General features: G+C 47.1%; 1 protein-coding gene across 1 annotated transcript in view; it reads right to left on the bottom strand.

The window, feature by feature from the left end:
- SLC13A4 (solute carrier family 13 (sodium/sulfate symporter), member 4) overlaps nucleotides 1-17185 on the bottom strand; it is an 81289-nt gene that overhangs the window by 28854 nt on the left and 35250 nt on the right. Inside the window, exons 2-7 of the mRNA XM_015429315.1 lie at nucleotides 16660-16788; nucleotides 10253-10389; nucleotides 8908-9089; nucleotides 4781-4835; nucleotides 2756-2795; nucleotides 1093-1170 (exon numbers count right to left, since the gene is read on the bottom strand). Coding sequence (XP_015284801.1) covers nucleotides 1093-1170; nucleotides 2756-2795; nucleotides 4781-4835; nucleotides 8908-9089; nucleotides 10253-10389; nucleotides 16660-16788 — 621 coding nt within the window. The remainder of the gene's footprint in view (nucleotides 1-1092; nucleotides 1171-2755; nucleotides 2796-4780; nucleotides 4836-8907; nucleotides 9090-10252; nucleotides 10390-16659; nucleotides 16789-17185) is intronic.

Below are 17185 nucleotides of genomic sequence, written 5' to 3'. Positions count from 1 at the left end.
GCAAGCGCTGCACTGGCTGCCGATAGCATACCAGATTTGCTTCAAAGTGCTGGTTCTTACTTTTAAAGCCCTAAATGGCTGGGGTCCAGCTTACTTGAAGGACCGCCTCTCCCCGTATGTTCCCCCAAGAGCACTACGATCGGGGAGTCTCTACCTCCTGGAAGTCCCAGGCCCCCGAGACGTTAAGTTTGCCCCTACTAGGGCCAGGGCATTTTCGGTGGTGGCTCCTACCTAGTGGAACGAGATCCCAGAGGAGATCCGGGCCCTGCGGGACCTTGTGCAGTTCCACAGGGCCTGCAAGATGGAGCTCTTCCGCCAGGCTTTTTGAGTAGGAGCCGCCGCCGCCACTATTCCACCACCGTGGTATCGCTCCATCGTCTGCCCCTATTATGGGGGGCAAGCATCGCCTGGCAGAAGCGCGTAGAACAGCGCTGCTGGAGACCGCACTATGGAGACAGCTGGCTGCCGAATTGGGATCACTGTCCCCATCTTGGGTGATTTACATATAGGAAGATATCAGAGCACCTTAAACATTGTATGGGTTTTATTGTGGTTGTTTTAACGCTGTTTGTTTTATTGTATTTTATCTATTCAACCTGGCTTTGCCGTATGTTAGCCGCCCTGAGCCGTTGGGCGGGCGGGATACAAATCTAATAAATAAATAAATAGGGTTGCCACCTCTAAGCTGAGAAATTCTTGGAAGATTCTGGGGTTGGAGCCTGGGGAGGGTGGGGTTTGAGGAGGGGAGGGAATCCAGCAGGATATAATGCCATGGAGTCCACCCTCCAAAGCAGCCATTGTCTTCAGGGGAACTGATCTTGGTTATCTGGAGATCAATTACAACAACAGGACTCAGGAGGTCTTCAGGTGCCACCTGGAGGTTGGCAGCCCTAGCATAAGAACATCAGAAGGGCACTGCTAGATCAGGTCAATGGTCCAGGTATTCCAGCCCTCCTGTTTTCTACAGTGGCAAACCCCATCCCCATGGACGATTCATGAGCAGAGTACAGAAGCCTCCCCCTATGGTTGCTTCTAGATGTGGGCTACCCCGTGCTGATTTCTGCCTCTGCACAGGAGGTAATCTGTTTTTACCTGAGGTAGATGCTGCCCATTGGTTTTGGAGCTCACAGTTCCAATTGTGTTGGCTATCATGTGTACGCCATTCATGTTCTAAGGGAAGACAAATGGCCCTTCATTAGAGGTGCACGTGCTAATACACCACACATAAAAGAATCTTGATACAACCATATGTACGATCATATAAATATTTTATTTTGGCTGTGTTTTGACAGTGAATATCTGTGTATCAGTGAACAAGGGGAAGCAAAATCTTTGGCGAACTGCACACTTTTTGTACAAAGTTTAAAGGGGAGAAAGGTGGGGAACATCTTTCTGTTCTCTGGATAAGATCTGGCCTTTCCTCCTCTATTGGTGCACACTGAGCCCGGGTGTTGTCAAATGCACAAGTTTCTAGTGTGAGCCAGATGCATGGGTTTCTAATGTGTGCCAAAGGGCAAGAGCCAAAAAGTCCCATGGCTTGTTGCCTGAGTCCTTAAAGGCCCAGACTACACATTATGGGGTTTTTTTGTGCATTGGGTCCATATCCCGCTTACTTTCCCTGCAGCTGTACAGCAGCTGCAGAAATATCATTTTGAAAATCAGTGGAAGCTGGATATGGCCTGGAACTCCAGTGGGATGAATGTAGAAAGGACACCTGCCTTCCCCTTGTGCCACTTTGGCTCAGGGAAACATTGCCATGGGGGAGGCAGGAGCCCTTCCTCTCCCCATACCACAGTTCTGAGCTGAGCTGGGCTCCCACTGATTTTTCAAATAACATTCGCTGCAGCTGCTATGTGGCTGCAGGGGAACTAAACTGGGTCAGACCCAACTTGGCAAAAAAAAAAAAAATCGTGTCGTTTGGCCCTAAGTGAGTCAGGGCATTGGATTTAGGACTGACCCAAGATTTGACGTATTATATTTTTGGCTTGGGTCCCCCCCACCAACACTGGCTTATTTAAACAGTCATATTTGTAGGTCACTTTGGGTCACCGCTGGGAAGAAAAGTGTCCAAAAGTAGCAAAATAAATACAGAAAATAGAACAATGAAGCATCTGTATTGCACTGATTCCACTTCAGAGCCAAGACCAGGTAATTTGACTTCAGTGGGCTTTGAAGGGTGTAACTCTGCTTAGGATTGCACTGCAACAGACAGCAGGAAGGAATCAGGTTAGGCGGCTCAGGTAAAGCAAGCCACGAACGAATGCACAGCGCTGGATCCAAGGCTCCTGAAGTGACAGCAGCTCCAGCTTCCCCAATAAAAGTGACTGTCTGGCTTGCTTTCCTTCCCAGCCTTGTAAAAATGAAATTTTACACCTTCTCAAACATAACGCTTGTCAATCGGGACAGTTGGCACACTGAGCTGTGAGTCAGCAAGCACAGAAAGGCCGCGTTAGGAATGAAGAGTTTATAAATCAGCTGTTCCATATCCCAAGACCAAAAATTGGGACCAATATCCCTTCAGTCCTTCGATGCTATTAAAGCAAAGCTTACAACATCAACCCTTGAGAAGCATTAAAGTCACATCAAACACTCTCAGAAAGCATGATGTTCCTTTAAACACTGAATGTGGCACTCCTTCACCGAGGATAAAAAGAGGGAGAAAATAGCACAATCGTTATTGTAGTACTTTAAAGCTGTTTTCCGTCGCAGATTTGAGTGCCATTTTACAAAGGACTCGCACGGCCTCTCAAACTACCTTGGAATGCATCAGGGAGCTGAAGTTGGCAGCTGTGGTACTAAAAAGAGAAAAAAAAATAAAGCAGATGTTGAATCACAGCCCTTTCACTGGAACACAGCTTTGGGAGATGGGAATTTAGAGTAGGGGGGGAAATGACAGGAGGGAAGGAGGTGCTTCATCCTCTCCCTCTCCACTTCATTTGTGATTCTAAGTGGATTTCCTCCCAACACGGTTCATTAATGAGATCAAACATGTGCTGGAACTTTGCATTGGGGGGGGGGGGATAGCAGGTAGGGGATAGGAGGAAGACGCTTCAGCAGGGAAATGATGGGCAAAGAGAGGATGAAGCCATGACAGGAGTTTTTAACTCAGACTAGCTAAATATATTTTCAGGAATGTAAAATAAATACTTGTCAAATAAGCACACTTTGCCATTTCTCCAAATCCCACTCTCCCATGTCTGATTTTTTTTTTTAAATGGTAAGAACATAAGAAGAGCCCTGCTGGATCAGACCAGTGGCCCTTCTAGTCCAGCATCCTGTCTCACACAATGGCCAACCAATTCCTCTGGAGGTCCAACAACGGGGCAAAGAGGGTGAGGTCTTCCTGGTATGTTGCCTCCTGGCACTGGTATTCACAGGTTGACTGCCTCTGAATGTGGAGGTTCCCACATACTGGAGCTCTCTTGTGTATACTTATGAACGTTTCTTCTTTTTTCCATATGTTGCAAACTCCCTCATTTTGGTCATTTTTGTTGCTGGCATCCCCAATTCCTTTTATGCTATTATTAGACCATCGATCTGATACTGACATAAAAAAACAACAGCAATAATAATTATAGGGTAAATTTTATGGGGAGAAAATCAACAGAAGGAAATAAAAAATAGTGCAAAAATAACGTCTCATGGGTTCAATTTACACAAGGAGAAATCAAAATTAAACAGGAACCAGATAAACAGGGCTATGAAATCTGGGAACCTCCTGAATAGTTGGGAGGATCCCAAAATTTGGGAGCATCCTGAATAGTTAGCTCCTATGTAAAAAAAGAAAAGTTCTTGCATCACCAAATGTAAGTTTCTTCTTACCCTTTCAGTTGTTATGATTACAGCACTCCTACCTTGCATACTAGGAAAGCACACTGTGTGCAGTCCTCTCAATTCACACAACCGCTTTTTTATTACTAGGGTACCACATATATATGGAGCTGCGGTGGCTCAAGTGGTTAAGACGTTGAACTGCAGGCTGTGGAAGGTCAGTAGATCAGCAGTTCAAGACCCGGGTGCCGCAAGACGGGGTGAGCTCCTGTCTCTAGTTCCAGCTCCTGCCAACCTAGCAGTTCGAAAGCAAGAAATTGCAAGTAGATAAATAGGTACCACTTCGGTGGGAAGGTAACAGCGTTCCGTGCGCCTTGGCGTTTAGTCATGCCAGCCACATGACCACGGAAACATCTTCGGACAGCGCTGGCTCTTCGGCTTTGAAACGGAGATGAGCACCGCAACCCTAGAGTCGGATTCGACTGGCTTTCGAGCAAGGGAACCTTTACCTTTACCTTTTAGCACATATATTTTCCAGTTTTGTTGCAAGTACATGCTGAAGCCTGAAAAAATATACATTGCCCTTTTCACACAAAATTGCAAGCACACATTTTGGGATGTTCGTAGGTCTTGTTAACTGCTCCCATTAACTGCCGTATTAAGCAAGGTAGAGACACCAAAAACATAACCATTGCAAAGGACTTGGGAAACCACCAATTTCCTTTCTACATTTGGAAGGAAGCTGAAGAAGAGAAACCATTCATCCCCTGCGGTTCTCATTGTCACCTGCATGCAAGATGTCACCTTTTGCATTTTGACACCAATGAACATAATGATCATGAAGCCCCAGCCATCCAGACTTCATGTCACGCGTCTCATTATCCTCCCCATCAACTGATCTTCCCTGGTTTTTGCAATCTGATATTTGCTTTCCTGAGGTTACATTTAATCTCATTGTGACCTGCAAGGGTTCAAATGTCCATTAGAGCTGGACAGGCTTCGTTCTTACTCCTCGTTGATGAAAATAAGCTCCAAGGACGGTGGCCCATGTTTCTCCTCAATACCTGCAGAAGAGATAAAGGTGTGGGAGAGAGGTTTCATACACAATCATTTCAGAATTTTGCACACAGTATACCGAGGGCAGGAAAGGTAAATAAAAAGAATATAAAAAGAATCAACTCACATATCTCAGACAACCCCAGTGATGTGACATAGCACAAGGTGCCAGAAACAAAAATCTCATGGAGATTTTAAGTTTGGAGAAATGGCAGCACTGCAAAGTGTTGAAACTGATGTTGAATCACTGGAGATTTCCTAGAACTCAGATTTAGAGCATTGAAATCTAGATTTTCACACACAAACATAGCATGGACAGAAATCTACTTTCCACTGCAAAATATGAAGAAAGTGATTTTCATAGGTATGACATTAGCAGGTTCTTCAATGCTGAAAATTTAAATCCAATTTTAACATAAAATTCCTTTCACCTTGAATTATTGCCATATAGCATGTATTTTATGTGGATTGAACCATGTATTTGAAACAACAGATTCCATTGACCACACTGCTGATCTTTGCAGGTTATGAAGAGGCATGATCTTTGCAACATGGAGACATGTTAGAGACTTCCACTATGCTTTAATTCCCTCTGTTTCCTTTTGAACATGCCATAGGTGACCATACTGAATAGTTGTGTGACCAAAAAAGGGAGAAAAACACAATCCTACACGAGAAAGGTAACCAAAAAGGTTGAGACAAAGAAAAAGAAACTAAAATATAGCTATGCACATAGTGCTAATGTGCAAAATATCATATATATTTTAATTATACTTTCAAAAGTGCTAGAATATTATTTAAAATCCACAGTCCTATGGTTCTGCATATGAGTACCTAATCCTCCGGTATATATAATTCTATTTTGGTCATGGACTCCCCTGAACATTCCAACATGCTCCAAAATCAGTTCGCTCTGTGATCTGTCATTCAGAGGGTCTCCCTATCCACTGGCTGCTTTGCCTGAGTCCTGCCTCCAACATTCTAAACAGTTTGCTCTTCCTCTCCCCCCCACAGCCAGTCAGAACACAGAGGTCATTTGCATATGTGGCCTGATTTGTCTTTGCCTCGGAACACAGAGGTCGTTTGCATATGCGGCCTCCATGGCCTTTCCCTCTAACATTCTAAACAGTTTGCTGTTGATGTTCTGAGGTAAAATAAATTTCCCCTTAGTGTCGGTTGGGGGAAACCATGGTTGCAAATCTCCAGGTGAGGACTAAAGATCGCTCAGAATTACAACTGCTTTCCAGATGGCAGAGATCAGTTCCCCTGGAGAAAATGGTGGACTCTGTGTCCTTATATCTTGCTGAGATGGCCCCTGTATGACAGCCAATGTGATGTAGCAGTCATACTTCAGCTATTAAAACTGATGTCCAGATGACCCAGATCAGTTCTCTTGGAGACAATGGCTGCTTTGGGCAGTAGATTCTATGGCATTATACCCTGCTGAGGTCCCTCCCCACCCAAAATCCTGCCCTCCCCAGGCTCTACTCCTCAAATCTACAGGTATTTCCCAACCCAGAGTTGGCAACCGTGTAATTGGCTATGGAACCACTTTCCAGACCCTTGGAACCCAGAAAACGTGGCACAGGAGGAGGTGCTTTTCTACCTTAGCTGTGACTGCATAGCCGCAAATTAACATAAGCCAAACTCCAGGTGGCACTCGGAGATCTCCAGCTATTAAAACTGATGTCCAGATGATCAAGATCAGTTCTCCTGGAGACAATGGCTGCTTTGGGCAGTGGATTCTATAGCATTATACCCTGCTGAGGTTTCTCCCCACCCCAAACCCTGCCCTCCCCAGGCTCTACTCCTCAAATCTACAGGTATATTCCAACCCAGAGTTGGCAACCATGTAATCAGCTATGGTACCACTTTCCAGACCCTGCGAACCCAGAAAACATGGCACATGAGGAGGTGCTTTTCTACCTTAGCTGCCACTGCATAACACCCCCCTCCCCCACAAAAAATAAGTCAGAGGTGGAGAGAACCATATCTGTTACCATGAAGCTGTCCTCCCATTCTACCCACTTTTGGCAGCAAAATGACTTGAGACAGCCCTGCCTTATAGCTAAGCAGAAGGAAAGAAACATGGCTTGCCTCCCTCCATTTTCCGCTTCCCTCTGCCACCCCACCAGCCACAGCCGGGACACTCACCTGGAGCTTCCTTCTAGATCTCGTTGTACTTCTTCCCACAACGGGCATTACTCCTAGTTGTAATATAAACTCAAACATCCAATCATATAAATACAGGTTAAAAGGAGCAAATTATATCCATATACAAGAACCAATAACAAACGTGTTTTGGTTAAAAGCCTTCCTTAGTGGTAAAATTAACAAAAATATTTCAGTTAACTCATAAACTTATTATACATACACACACATATTAGGATTAGGTACTCATATCCAGAACCATAGGCTTGTGGTTTTTAAATGATATTCTAGCACTTTTGAAAGTATAATTAAATTATATATGATATTTTGTACATTAGCACTACGTGCATAGCTATATTTTAGTTTCTTTGTCTCAACCTTTTTGGTTATCATACTGAGTAGCTGCCTTCTTGGATCAGACCAAGGCCCATTTAGCTTTCTCTAACAGAGCACGGCCAGAAACCATAGGACATGGAAGTGAAAAAGATGGACACGGCTCTGGATCTAGATCAACTGCTCTATATGCAGAAAGTCCCAGGTTTATTCCCCAGTGATTTCATTTAAAGGATCTTGGATAGAAGGTGTTGGTCAGAGGAGTGGACAGCACTCTATTTAATTTATCCAAGCATTTTATTCCACTTTTCTCCTTAAGGGGAATCAAAAGAGGCTTACAAAACCACCAAAATACAATTTAAAAAAGGAAATAATTCAAACAAACAAAACACAATCTAAATAAACAAACCCACATATATGAAACCACATCCAGGGCTGGGTTTGGATACACTGAGCTGGTTCATGCAAGGCCACAGGGTATTAGCCACAGGTTCAGAGCAAAGGGCCAAGATCCCTTTGGTACTTGTCCTTTGGCTCATAGGAGGATAGAAGGACTGGCTTTCATCAAAACAGAAGTGACAGGTCCCCCTCATGCCTCCCCCCTCCGTCCCCCTCCCTGTGTATGCCCTCAACCCTCTCCCTCGCCTCCCCATTGGCAGGGACTGCCCACTCCCATGGAGGAATCTGTGCTAAGGTTGTCAGGAGTGTGGTTCCCCCCACCCACATTCCTCTCTTCTTCCCTTGCCTAAAGCGGGAAGTGGATTGGCTAATGTTCCCTGCCCCCCCTCCTTCCTCTACTCTGTCCCTTGTTTCACACAGGGATCTGATTGGCTGACGCTGGCCAAGCACACTCTCTCCCTGCAGGCAGAACTGCACAGTCTGAGCCCTGCAATCAGTCTCTCTCTGTCTCGCTCACTGAGCAGCCATGCTTTTTGGGCTCTCTGTGTTTTATTTTTAAAGGGTTTTTTGGGAAGGCATGGGAATTCTGGAGATTTCCACACAGGGGAGAAGGCTTTTGGGAGGTAGGGAAGGATTTGAGAAAAGGGGACTGAGAGAAAAATGCCTCTGTGTCTCTTTTTGGCTTGAAGTTGCACACTTTCCTAACACACTTTTAAAATAAAAACAACCGGCACACAGACCCTTTAAGTCTCCCAACATTACAAAAGCACTATGTGGTATCAAGCACATTTTCCCCAGTACAAAAAACACACAAAGGCTTTTCCCCAACGAACCCTGAGAGGTGGGGTGGGGGGAACCACACTCCTGACAATCCTAGCACAGATTTCTCCACGGGAGTGGCTGGTCCCTGCCAATGGGGAGGTGAGGGAGGGGGGCTGAGGGAATCCACAGGGAGGGGACGGGGGAGGTGTGGGGGTTTCTACTCCAGAGGGGGGCATGTCACTTTTGTTTTGGTGAACGCCAGTCCTTCTATCCTGCTCATGACAAAATATTCACACCTCTAGCCATAGCCAGGCTAGATACTTAAACTTGATGGCTGAAGGACTGACTTGACATAAAATAGCTTCATATTTTATTCAGCAACTAAGTCTGTGATCATAAGTGTCTAAAAAAGTTACAATGGTGTTCAACATGTACCTCTGTTTTCTCGGTCTTCCTGGACAGTGTTGCCCATGGTGCCATTCACCTCATGGTCCTCCTCGACCTTTACTAGCTCCTGTAGCACTGCTTCTACAATGGGCATCACCATGGCTGTGGTGGAAGTGTTGGAAAGCCACATGGACAAGATAGTTGTACAGCACATAAAGCAAAGGAGAAGCCTGAAGTACAGCAAAGAGAAGTCATTTTGGAGCATATTACCCTTTCCCCCTCCTCTTTCCAACATCTTGACAGATGGTAGAATTTTTCTCATTGATACTAAAATACCACAATACAGAATTCATTGTGTCCCCTAAACAACCTTTTAAGTATGGAAGCACTGTTCAAATGCTCTGCTTCTAATAAAATAAGAACTCCCAGAATGCTTTGGTTTCCACCATGAGTTCTGAAATTTATTGTACAAAATCAGCAGTGCAGAAGTGGCAAGAATCAAAGTGGATTGAAAACAGAAGTAAAAACAAAGAGAACAGGGTAAAAACAAAATGAAATATCAACAAGAGAAGCAGCAGTAAGGAAAGGGGAGGCAAATTCTTCATACTTGAATTATAGAGGTGGTATTGTCAAGTTGTGGCCAACTTACATGGTTTTCAAGGTTGTGGCAATCAACCAAGTCATGGCAACCAACATGGTGGTCAAGGCAAGAGACATTCAGAGATAGTTTAGCATTGCCTGCATCTACATAGCAACCTTGGAATTTCTTGGTAGTCTCCTATCCAAATACTATCCAGGGATGACCCTGCTTAGCTTCTGAGATCTGAGAAGGCCAGGCTAACCTGGGTCATCCAGGTCAGGTCCAATCTCTTGATTTATACCACATACTTATCTTAGGGGAATTCTTTTTAGGTAGTACAATTCACACATACTGGGTGCATGCCAACTATGTACAGATCCTCCAGATATGCATAGCTGCAATGTTGTCTAAACAGGGCAATGTGCGGCTGTTGAGCTTTGGGACATGTGAACCAAAAAGCTGAAAATTCAATATTTTGAGCAGCATGTACCCATCCATTGCTCCTTTCAGACTACATGGCAATCAGGAGGATTGTGCATAGTCTGCACTCCTGATTCATGCAGTTAGCAGGCTCCTAGTATGCAAGACTGTAACACGTGAAAGGGGCTGGGATGTATCTGGAAACTTGCTCTAGCATTTATTCATAAATGTTTACCCTGCATCCTTAGTTTAACAGGCTTCTGCAGCAGGTTTTAAAAAGTGCTGCAGTGAGTAAGCAAGTAAGCACCACATGCTAATCTTACTGACAGTTTGTGTTCTCATTTTTAAAAACTCTGTCCTTGCTGCATGCTGTGAAAGAGCAGATTCACTCACATGCCCGGCTTTGCTCCAGCCATCATGACCATGCGCAAGGCGATCCGTTTGTGCAGGTTCCACTTCTCGACAGAGGCTGCCACACAAATGACACCCATGAGAAGCAAAGTGGTGTTCTTGATGTATTCTGCAGCCACCTGCAGGGAAGCCAAGTTGGAGGAAATCAAGCACCAGGGAGAGATGCGGATCCATCATTTTCCATCTTTTTATCTTACCTCTGCTTTTCTTTGTATTCAATATTTTCTTTAATACTAGAGAAATTCCCATGTTCAGTGAAAGAAATCAACACAGTGTCCTTGCATAACACATGTAGTACTTTCCTGGGAAGTTTTCCCTCCCACTCATACTTGCCTAATCTTCTGCTTGCAAACTTTGGATGTGTTAATTTGTGATTCAATACAATACATATTTTTATGAGTTCCCTCACTTTTGTAAGCAATGAGAAGTTCCAGGGCTAGCAATTCACAGGCTTTGTTTCCTTTGGGAGAGCAGTAGAAACTGATGATGTCTGTGTAATACTGGTTTCATTTATATTTATACTTACAACAAATCCCCAGAGAGAAAGAAAGAAATCTGCAGCTCAAAGTGCTTCACCTTTTAGACAGTGCACAGCTCTGTCTCTCTGTTCCAAACTCCAAAAACTCTCCACCTTTCAGTGAAGAGTAAAGCATCACCATTTCCAAGCTTTGACAGGTCCTTTAACAGAGCTATCACAAGATCATCAGCTAACACTGGACTGTCATTGAGGAAAACATCTACCATCAATAAGGAATGTGAACATAATTTTGTTACAAACTTTGGCCGGTGCATCACTCCAGGCCAAACTATAGACCCTTTTCACATTACTCTTCTAAACTGGATATTATTCATTGTTGGCATGGTTTCAAGTAAAGCAATATTTTATTTATTTATTTATTTATTCATTTATCTATCAGAACCCTGCCCAAGGGAGATTGCATGGCAAAAAAGGGCGGCGGATGGGGGGAACGGCATTGTAGGAAGCGCTATGGACATTTTAAACAGCACACCACAGTGATTCAGAAGCACAACGTAGAGGCTGAAAACAGAAAAAAGCAGTTTCCCTTAAAAGTGGCTGAACAACGCGTTGCTAACTCAACGCAAGAAGGTTTGTTGAACAGATAAAAAGAATTCCTCTAGCAGCTGGTTACTAAAATGGGCCTGTCTGAAATGACAGGAAAAAATCCATTAGCAACCAGTCACTGAAACTGAATACAAAGGCAGTTTGAAAAGGCTCATAATGATAGACCCATTCAGAGCAATCAGAGAGCAAAGTGAGAGCAATGTTAACCAACTTGGCTGTTGCACAGGCTTTCTAGAGACTCACTGTCCAGGAAAATCACGCAAACACTGAAGTAGCCATTGTAAGAAAAATAAATTCCCGCATGGTGCTCCGCCGTTTCCAGGAGGCGGGGCTAAAAGTCAAGATGGACAAATGTCGGCTGGGGGTGCAGTCAGTGGACTTTTTGGGATTCACAGTCGATGCGGAGGGCCTCCATCCGACACGGGACAAAATAAAGGCGATTGTGGAAGCCCCCCCGCCAAAATCCAAAACCGAACTGCAGGCGTTTCTAGGAATCTTAAACTTCTACCACGCTTTTTTGCCCCACAAGGCGGCGGTAGCGGAGCCCCTTCACCGGTTGCTGGACAAACTGGCCCCCTGGGAGTGGGGCCCCCGCCAGGCCGCCGCGTTCCACAACGTAAAAAAACTGTTGATATCAAACGCGGTCCTGGCCCATTTTGATGAGACATTACCGGTGGTTTTGGCATGCGATGCCTCGCCTTACGGGGTCGGGGCTGTGTTGGCTCACCGTTTGGCCGACGGCAGGGAGGTCCCGGTCGCTTATTACTCTCGAACCCTTTCTGCGGCGGAGCGGAACTACGCCCAGATCGACCGGGAGGGTCTCGCAATTGTGGCCGGGGTCAAGAAGTTCCACGACTACATATACGGCAGGCCGTTCACCATTGTCACAGACCATCGCCCGCTCCTCGGCCTCTTCGCGCCCGACCGCCGGACGCCGCAGGTTCTCTCGCCGCGAGTCCTAAGGTGGACTATTTTCCTCGCTGGCTACAATTATCTGCTCCTGCACCGCCCCGGGAAAGCCATGGGCCACGCGGACGCTCTTAGCCGCCTCCCACTACCTGAGGTGGTTGAGGACCCGGCCCCAGCCTTCCGGGTCCTTCAGCTGGAGGGCCTGCCGGAGGCCCCGTTGCAAGCGCGGGACATTGCCCGCCGCTCGGCTCGGGACCCCGTGGTATCCCGGGTTCTGGGCTGGGTGGTGAGGGGGTGGCCTGAGAAGACAGACCCTGAGTTCGCGGCGTATGCTACCCGGCGGGACGAACTTTCTGCACACAAGGGATGCCTGCTATGGGGAGACAGGGTCGTGGTCCCACACGCATTACGCCAGAGGGTCCTCCAGGCACTGCATGAAGCTCACCCGGGCATCGTCCGGATGAAAGGGCTGGCAAGAAGCTACGTCTGGTGGCCCGGCATCGACGCAGAGGTGGAAGCATGGGTCAAGCGTTGTCAGCCCTGCCAGGCGGTGAGACCCAGCCCACCGGGGGCACCAGCGCAGGCGTGGGAATCCACCCGTACCCCGTGGTCCCGGCTCCATATAGACTTCGCAGGGCCATTCCAGGGACGGCTGTTCCTGGTCACGGTGGATTCCTACTCAAAGTGGCTGGAAATAAGCCCCGTGGCTGCAACGTCCGCAAAAGCCACCATCCGCGCCCTACGAGGACTCTTTGCCACACACGGGCTGCCGGACACCATCGTGTCGGACAACGGGACGGCTTTTACGTCCGAGGAATTCCAGCAGTTCCTCAGCAGCAACTTGATCCGACATGTCCGGTCAGCGCCGTTCCACCCCGCAACCAACGGCCAAGCGGAGCGAATGGTCCGGACCGCAAAGGAGGCCTTGAGCCGGATGGTGGAAGGGGAATGGGAATGCCGCATCGCCAGATTCCTCCTGACCCAGCACACGACTCCCAACCCTGTCAGCGGAAGGTGCCCAGCAGAACTACTGATGGGTCGAAAGCCAACGATCCTTTTGGACCGCCTGCACCCCGACCGGGCCCCCGACCAAAGAAACGCAGTCGAGCAGAGGGAAGCACCAAGGGGGTTCTTCCCAGAGGACCCGGTTCTCGCCAGAAACTTCGGCCGCGGTCCGGAGTGGATTGCGGGCCGCATACTCCGGCCCCTGGGTACCGTGATGTACGAGGTATCCATGGAGTGCGGGCAGATATGGAGAAGGCACATCGACCAGCTCAGACAGCGAGTGCTACCGGAGTCCCAGACAGAGGAAGAGACGAGACAGCAGACGGAACCTAGAGAGACCACACCCGAGGCGACTGCACAGGACTTGCCAGCCGAGGAGCACCCGGCACAGGGCCCCACGGCCCCAGCTTCGGTCGAGGAAAACCCCGTTCCGGAGGCGGCGGAAGCAGGAGCACCAGCTCCCTCGTCAGAACCCGGCCCTGAGGTCGGAATTCCGGAAGCACGAGGGGCCACCCCTCGACGGTCAGCTAGAGTACGACGGTCCCCATCGTACTTAAAGGACTACGTGACTTAGGGGAGGGCCCGGACTATGGGGGGAGGGATGTTGTGTCCGCTGACCGCCACCGGAGGCCAGCGCACACTCCTGAGCTTCAGTCCGGCACAACAATGGGACTAGGATTCTAGTCCCTCCACTGGGGGGAACCAATGGGACCTTGGCGGGAGATTCAAACCCTCCAATGGGACCAGGGGAAGCCCCTGGACTGTGTATATAGTTGGCCTGCCGGCCGTTAGTCTTTAGTCTTGTTGTGTACCAGTAAAGCCATGCTGATCACCACATCAGTTTCCGTGCTTTCTTTACGCGTCTAACCCACTACACTTCACAAATGCTACCAAGATAGAAATGTTACCGTTGGGCAGTCCAACCAGTCTGGCAATATTACTTCTCCTGTGTGAATACTACCTGAAAGGTGCAACTTTCAGAGGCACTCCTGAAACACCAGGGGGTGACCAAGGGCAGGAAAGCATTTACTAGCAACACCTACAGCCATTCCTGTAAGAAGATGATCCAGCCACCATTATACATGCTTGGTAGCCTCCAGGCTCAAGTACAGTAATTCATTCCATATGAAATCGCCTGTGTATACTATTCAGACCTGGTGCAGCAGATTGCTTTGCAGAACAAGTGAGCCAATAGGAGTATTTACAAAAAAACCCAAACCAGTCCAGTGGGTCCCACTTTGTTTCTGGGCAATTTAGAATGCTGGTGTTGACTCTGGAATGCCTACAAAGGCCCCGGTCATACGAGAGGTTTTGGGCCAGGAGAGGGACGGATCGGGGGCGGAGCAAATGGGCGCGATCCCACCGCAACATCTGGGAAGCGTTGCGCACCCGTCCCCGATCCGGCCCTTCTGCCCAAAACACGGAGCAAAAATGAACCACCTACCGAGGTGGTGCTTCTGGGACGGCCGCATCAAGGCCGGCCGTGGGATCGCCGGCGCGTCCTTTCGCCGGCGCATCCCCGGCTCCTGGCCGAACTGCGCATGCTCAGACATGTGCAGTTCGGCAGCCTCCCCCTCCCAACCATCTTCCTCCCCGGCATCTGATCGTGCCGGGGAGCTACGGCGCCGCGGCTCAGGGGATCCATGGGATCCCGCTGCGGCGTCTCTATTTTGGTGCGGCCGGTGTTTTTCCTGCCGTGTGGCAGGGACTCAAGTTACCTTCAGAAGGTTCTGGAGACTTGGAGGAGGTCTTTCTCCAAATCTCATATTAGTTTGAATTTAGATAGGTGGGAGTGCCGGTGACTGTTACTGAACCCCAGCGATGTTTGCAGCGCCAAGTCTATTGCAGTTTTTAAAGAGGGGAAAAGCCTGACTTTTTTTTTTATTCCCACAGGGGTCTGGTGGAAAGGTTTTAAACCTGTTAGAATGAATACTGCTCTGTGGTTTTCTGCTGAATCAGTTCATACTATTTTAAAATTGAGAGTCAGTTTGGTGTAGTGGTTAAGAGTGGTGGACTCTAATCTGGAGAACCAGGTTTGATTCCCCACTCCTCCACATGAAGCCAGCAGGGTCAGTCACAGTTCTCTCACTCAGCCCCACCTACCTCACAGGGTGACTGTTGGGGGGGGGGGAGAGGAATTGAAGGCAATTGTCAGCCCCGCTGAGACTCCTTCAAGTAGTGAAAAGCAGGGTATAAAAACCAACTCTTCTTCTTGTTGTTGTTTCTAGGTTATGCATTTTAATGTATTTGACCAACTGTGGTTTCCATTCTGTTGTAAGTTGTCCCAAGGCCTACTTCAAAGTATAAAATAGTGTATGTGTGTGGGGAGAAACAAAATCCTAAAACAAACAAACAATCAGTGTTTGTTCATATTTACCAAATGAGTCCCCAGGGGGAAATTTTTAAAAGTATGTGTGATTGTCACAATTAAAACGTTGGTCCAGGACTCTCAGATGTTTGTTTTGTGGCTTGCTTCCACTAATTCTTGCCTCATTAACTTTCTTCACCCCACCCCACTCCAGGTTAGCCTGTGCAACAGTGTTTAATGAAACATGTTCTTGGGTGAAAAGCAAAGAATCCAAGACTGGCAGCACAAAAACCTTTATTGTTTCCCTTTATCCCTTTCACACTTGTGGGGGTCTAGACACAAAGACTAATGTTCTTACAAGCACAAGGCTCTTAGTCACAGGCTCTAGATAGGTTGGGGACAGAACCTTCATAAAGCACTCAAACGCACCTGATCTAATGTTTCATGTAGTGATGCTACTCCATTTGATGGGCAGACTTACAGCCCAGTTCTCAGCATGCTCACTCGAAAGGTAGGACCAATTCATTTGTTACCAGCAAATGCATGGGAACTGCTGCAGCATCCAGACAATGGATAATGTGAAAACACTCTCCATCAGATACCAAAATGGATTAAGAGGTCATCTGAAAGTGATCTAAGTTTCCTCAGTGGAACAAATAATGGCTCCCTGGGGCTGTTTCGGGTTAGGAAAATGGGATGGGGCATGGGGGGAAGCTTAAACTGCCTGTCCTCGTATACCATCATCCTGATCCAAATTTGGCCTGTATGTGCCACAGAACTCCCAGGCTACAATTGTCCACCCAGCCTGGGGATGGACATGGGAAAAGTATAACATGTATTTAGCCTGTCAGCCTAACCTACCTCACAGGTTTCTTTTGAAGATAATATGAGAATACCAAATAATGACTTGGATTCCATCACAGACAAGATTTTCACATTCCTCTCATACTACAGTGAATGCAATACATTTCCACGGAGTCAGTTCCCACACTCATTAGAAAGCCTCCAAGTGATAACAGTTTTGCACAATGTGTATGCATGTGTGAAGCAATATGACCGATTATAAAAGGACACAGATCTGACCTCACTGGACTTCATGACTCCAAATAGCGGGTAGAGGAAAGCAGGAACCAGGGCTGCTGCCCCAAGTGGCACGGCTTCGGAAACCCAGTACACTGCTGTCACTATCAGCACATAGGCGCACGAGGCTTCCTGAAGGAAGGAAGAAAGGGGTTAAATGTCACTGGAGCATTCTGGGATGCAGGAATATTCACAGATTTGCTCTAACTCGCACCCTGTTATCAAAGCTAAGCTAAATTAATTCTTGGACCACTAATTGGACCAATTTTAATTGACTGATGCTGCTGTCTTGTATATACTTTTTACCTTCTTCATCAAAATATCATTGTAGTTATTAAAGCCTCTTCAAAAGTTATAACTGACACGAGGCATCTTTAAAACTAAAAATTAATGAAATGCACATTTTCCAGCAGTAGAAGCATTACTGAGGAATTGCTTACATTCTTTTATCATTTCTCAGTTCTGTCAGTTCTTTCCTTGGTATTAAAGAGTTCTGCAATAGGTTTTTTCCTAATGGCTTTTAGGGAAA

This window comes from Gekko japonicus, unplaced genomic scaffold, assembly GCF_001447785.1.
Source record: "Gekko japonicus isolate JY-2015 unplaced genomic scaffold, Gekko_japonicus_V1.1 scaffold804, whole genome shotgun sequence".
NCBI lineage: Eukaryota > Metazoa > Chordata > Lepidosauria > Squamata > Gekkonidae > Gekko > Gekko japonicus.
The sequence above is the reverse complement of the archived record's forward strand: the minus strand, read 5'-3'. Positions and strand labels throughout refer to the sequence as shown.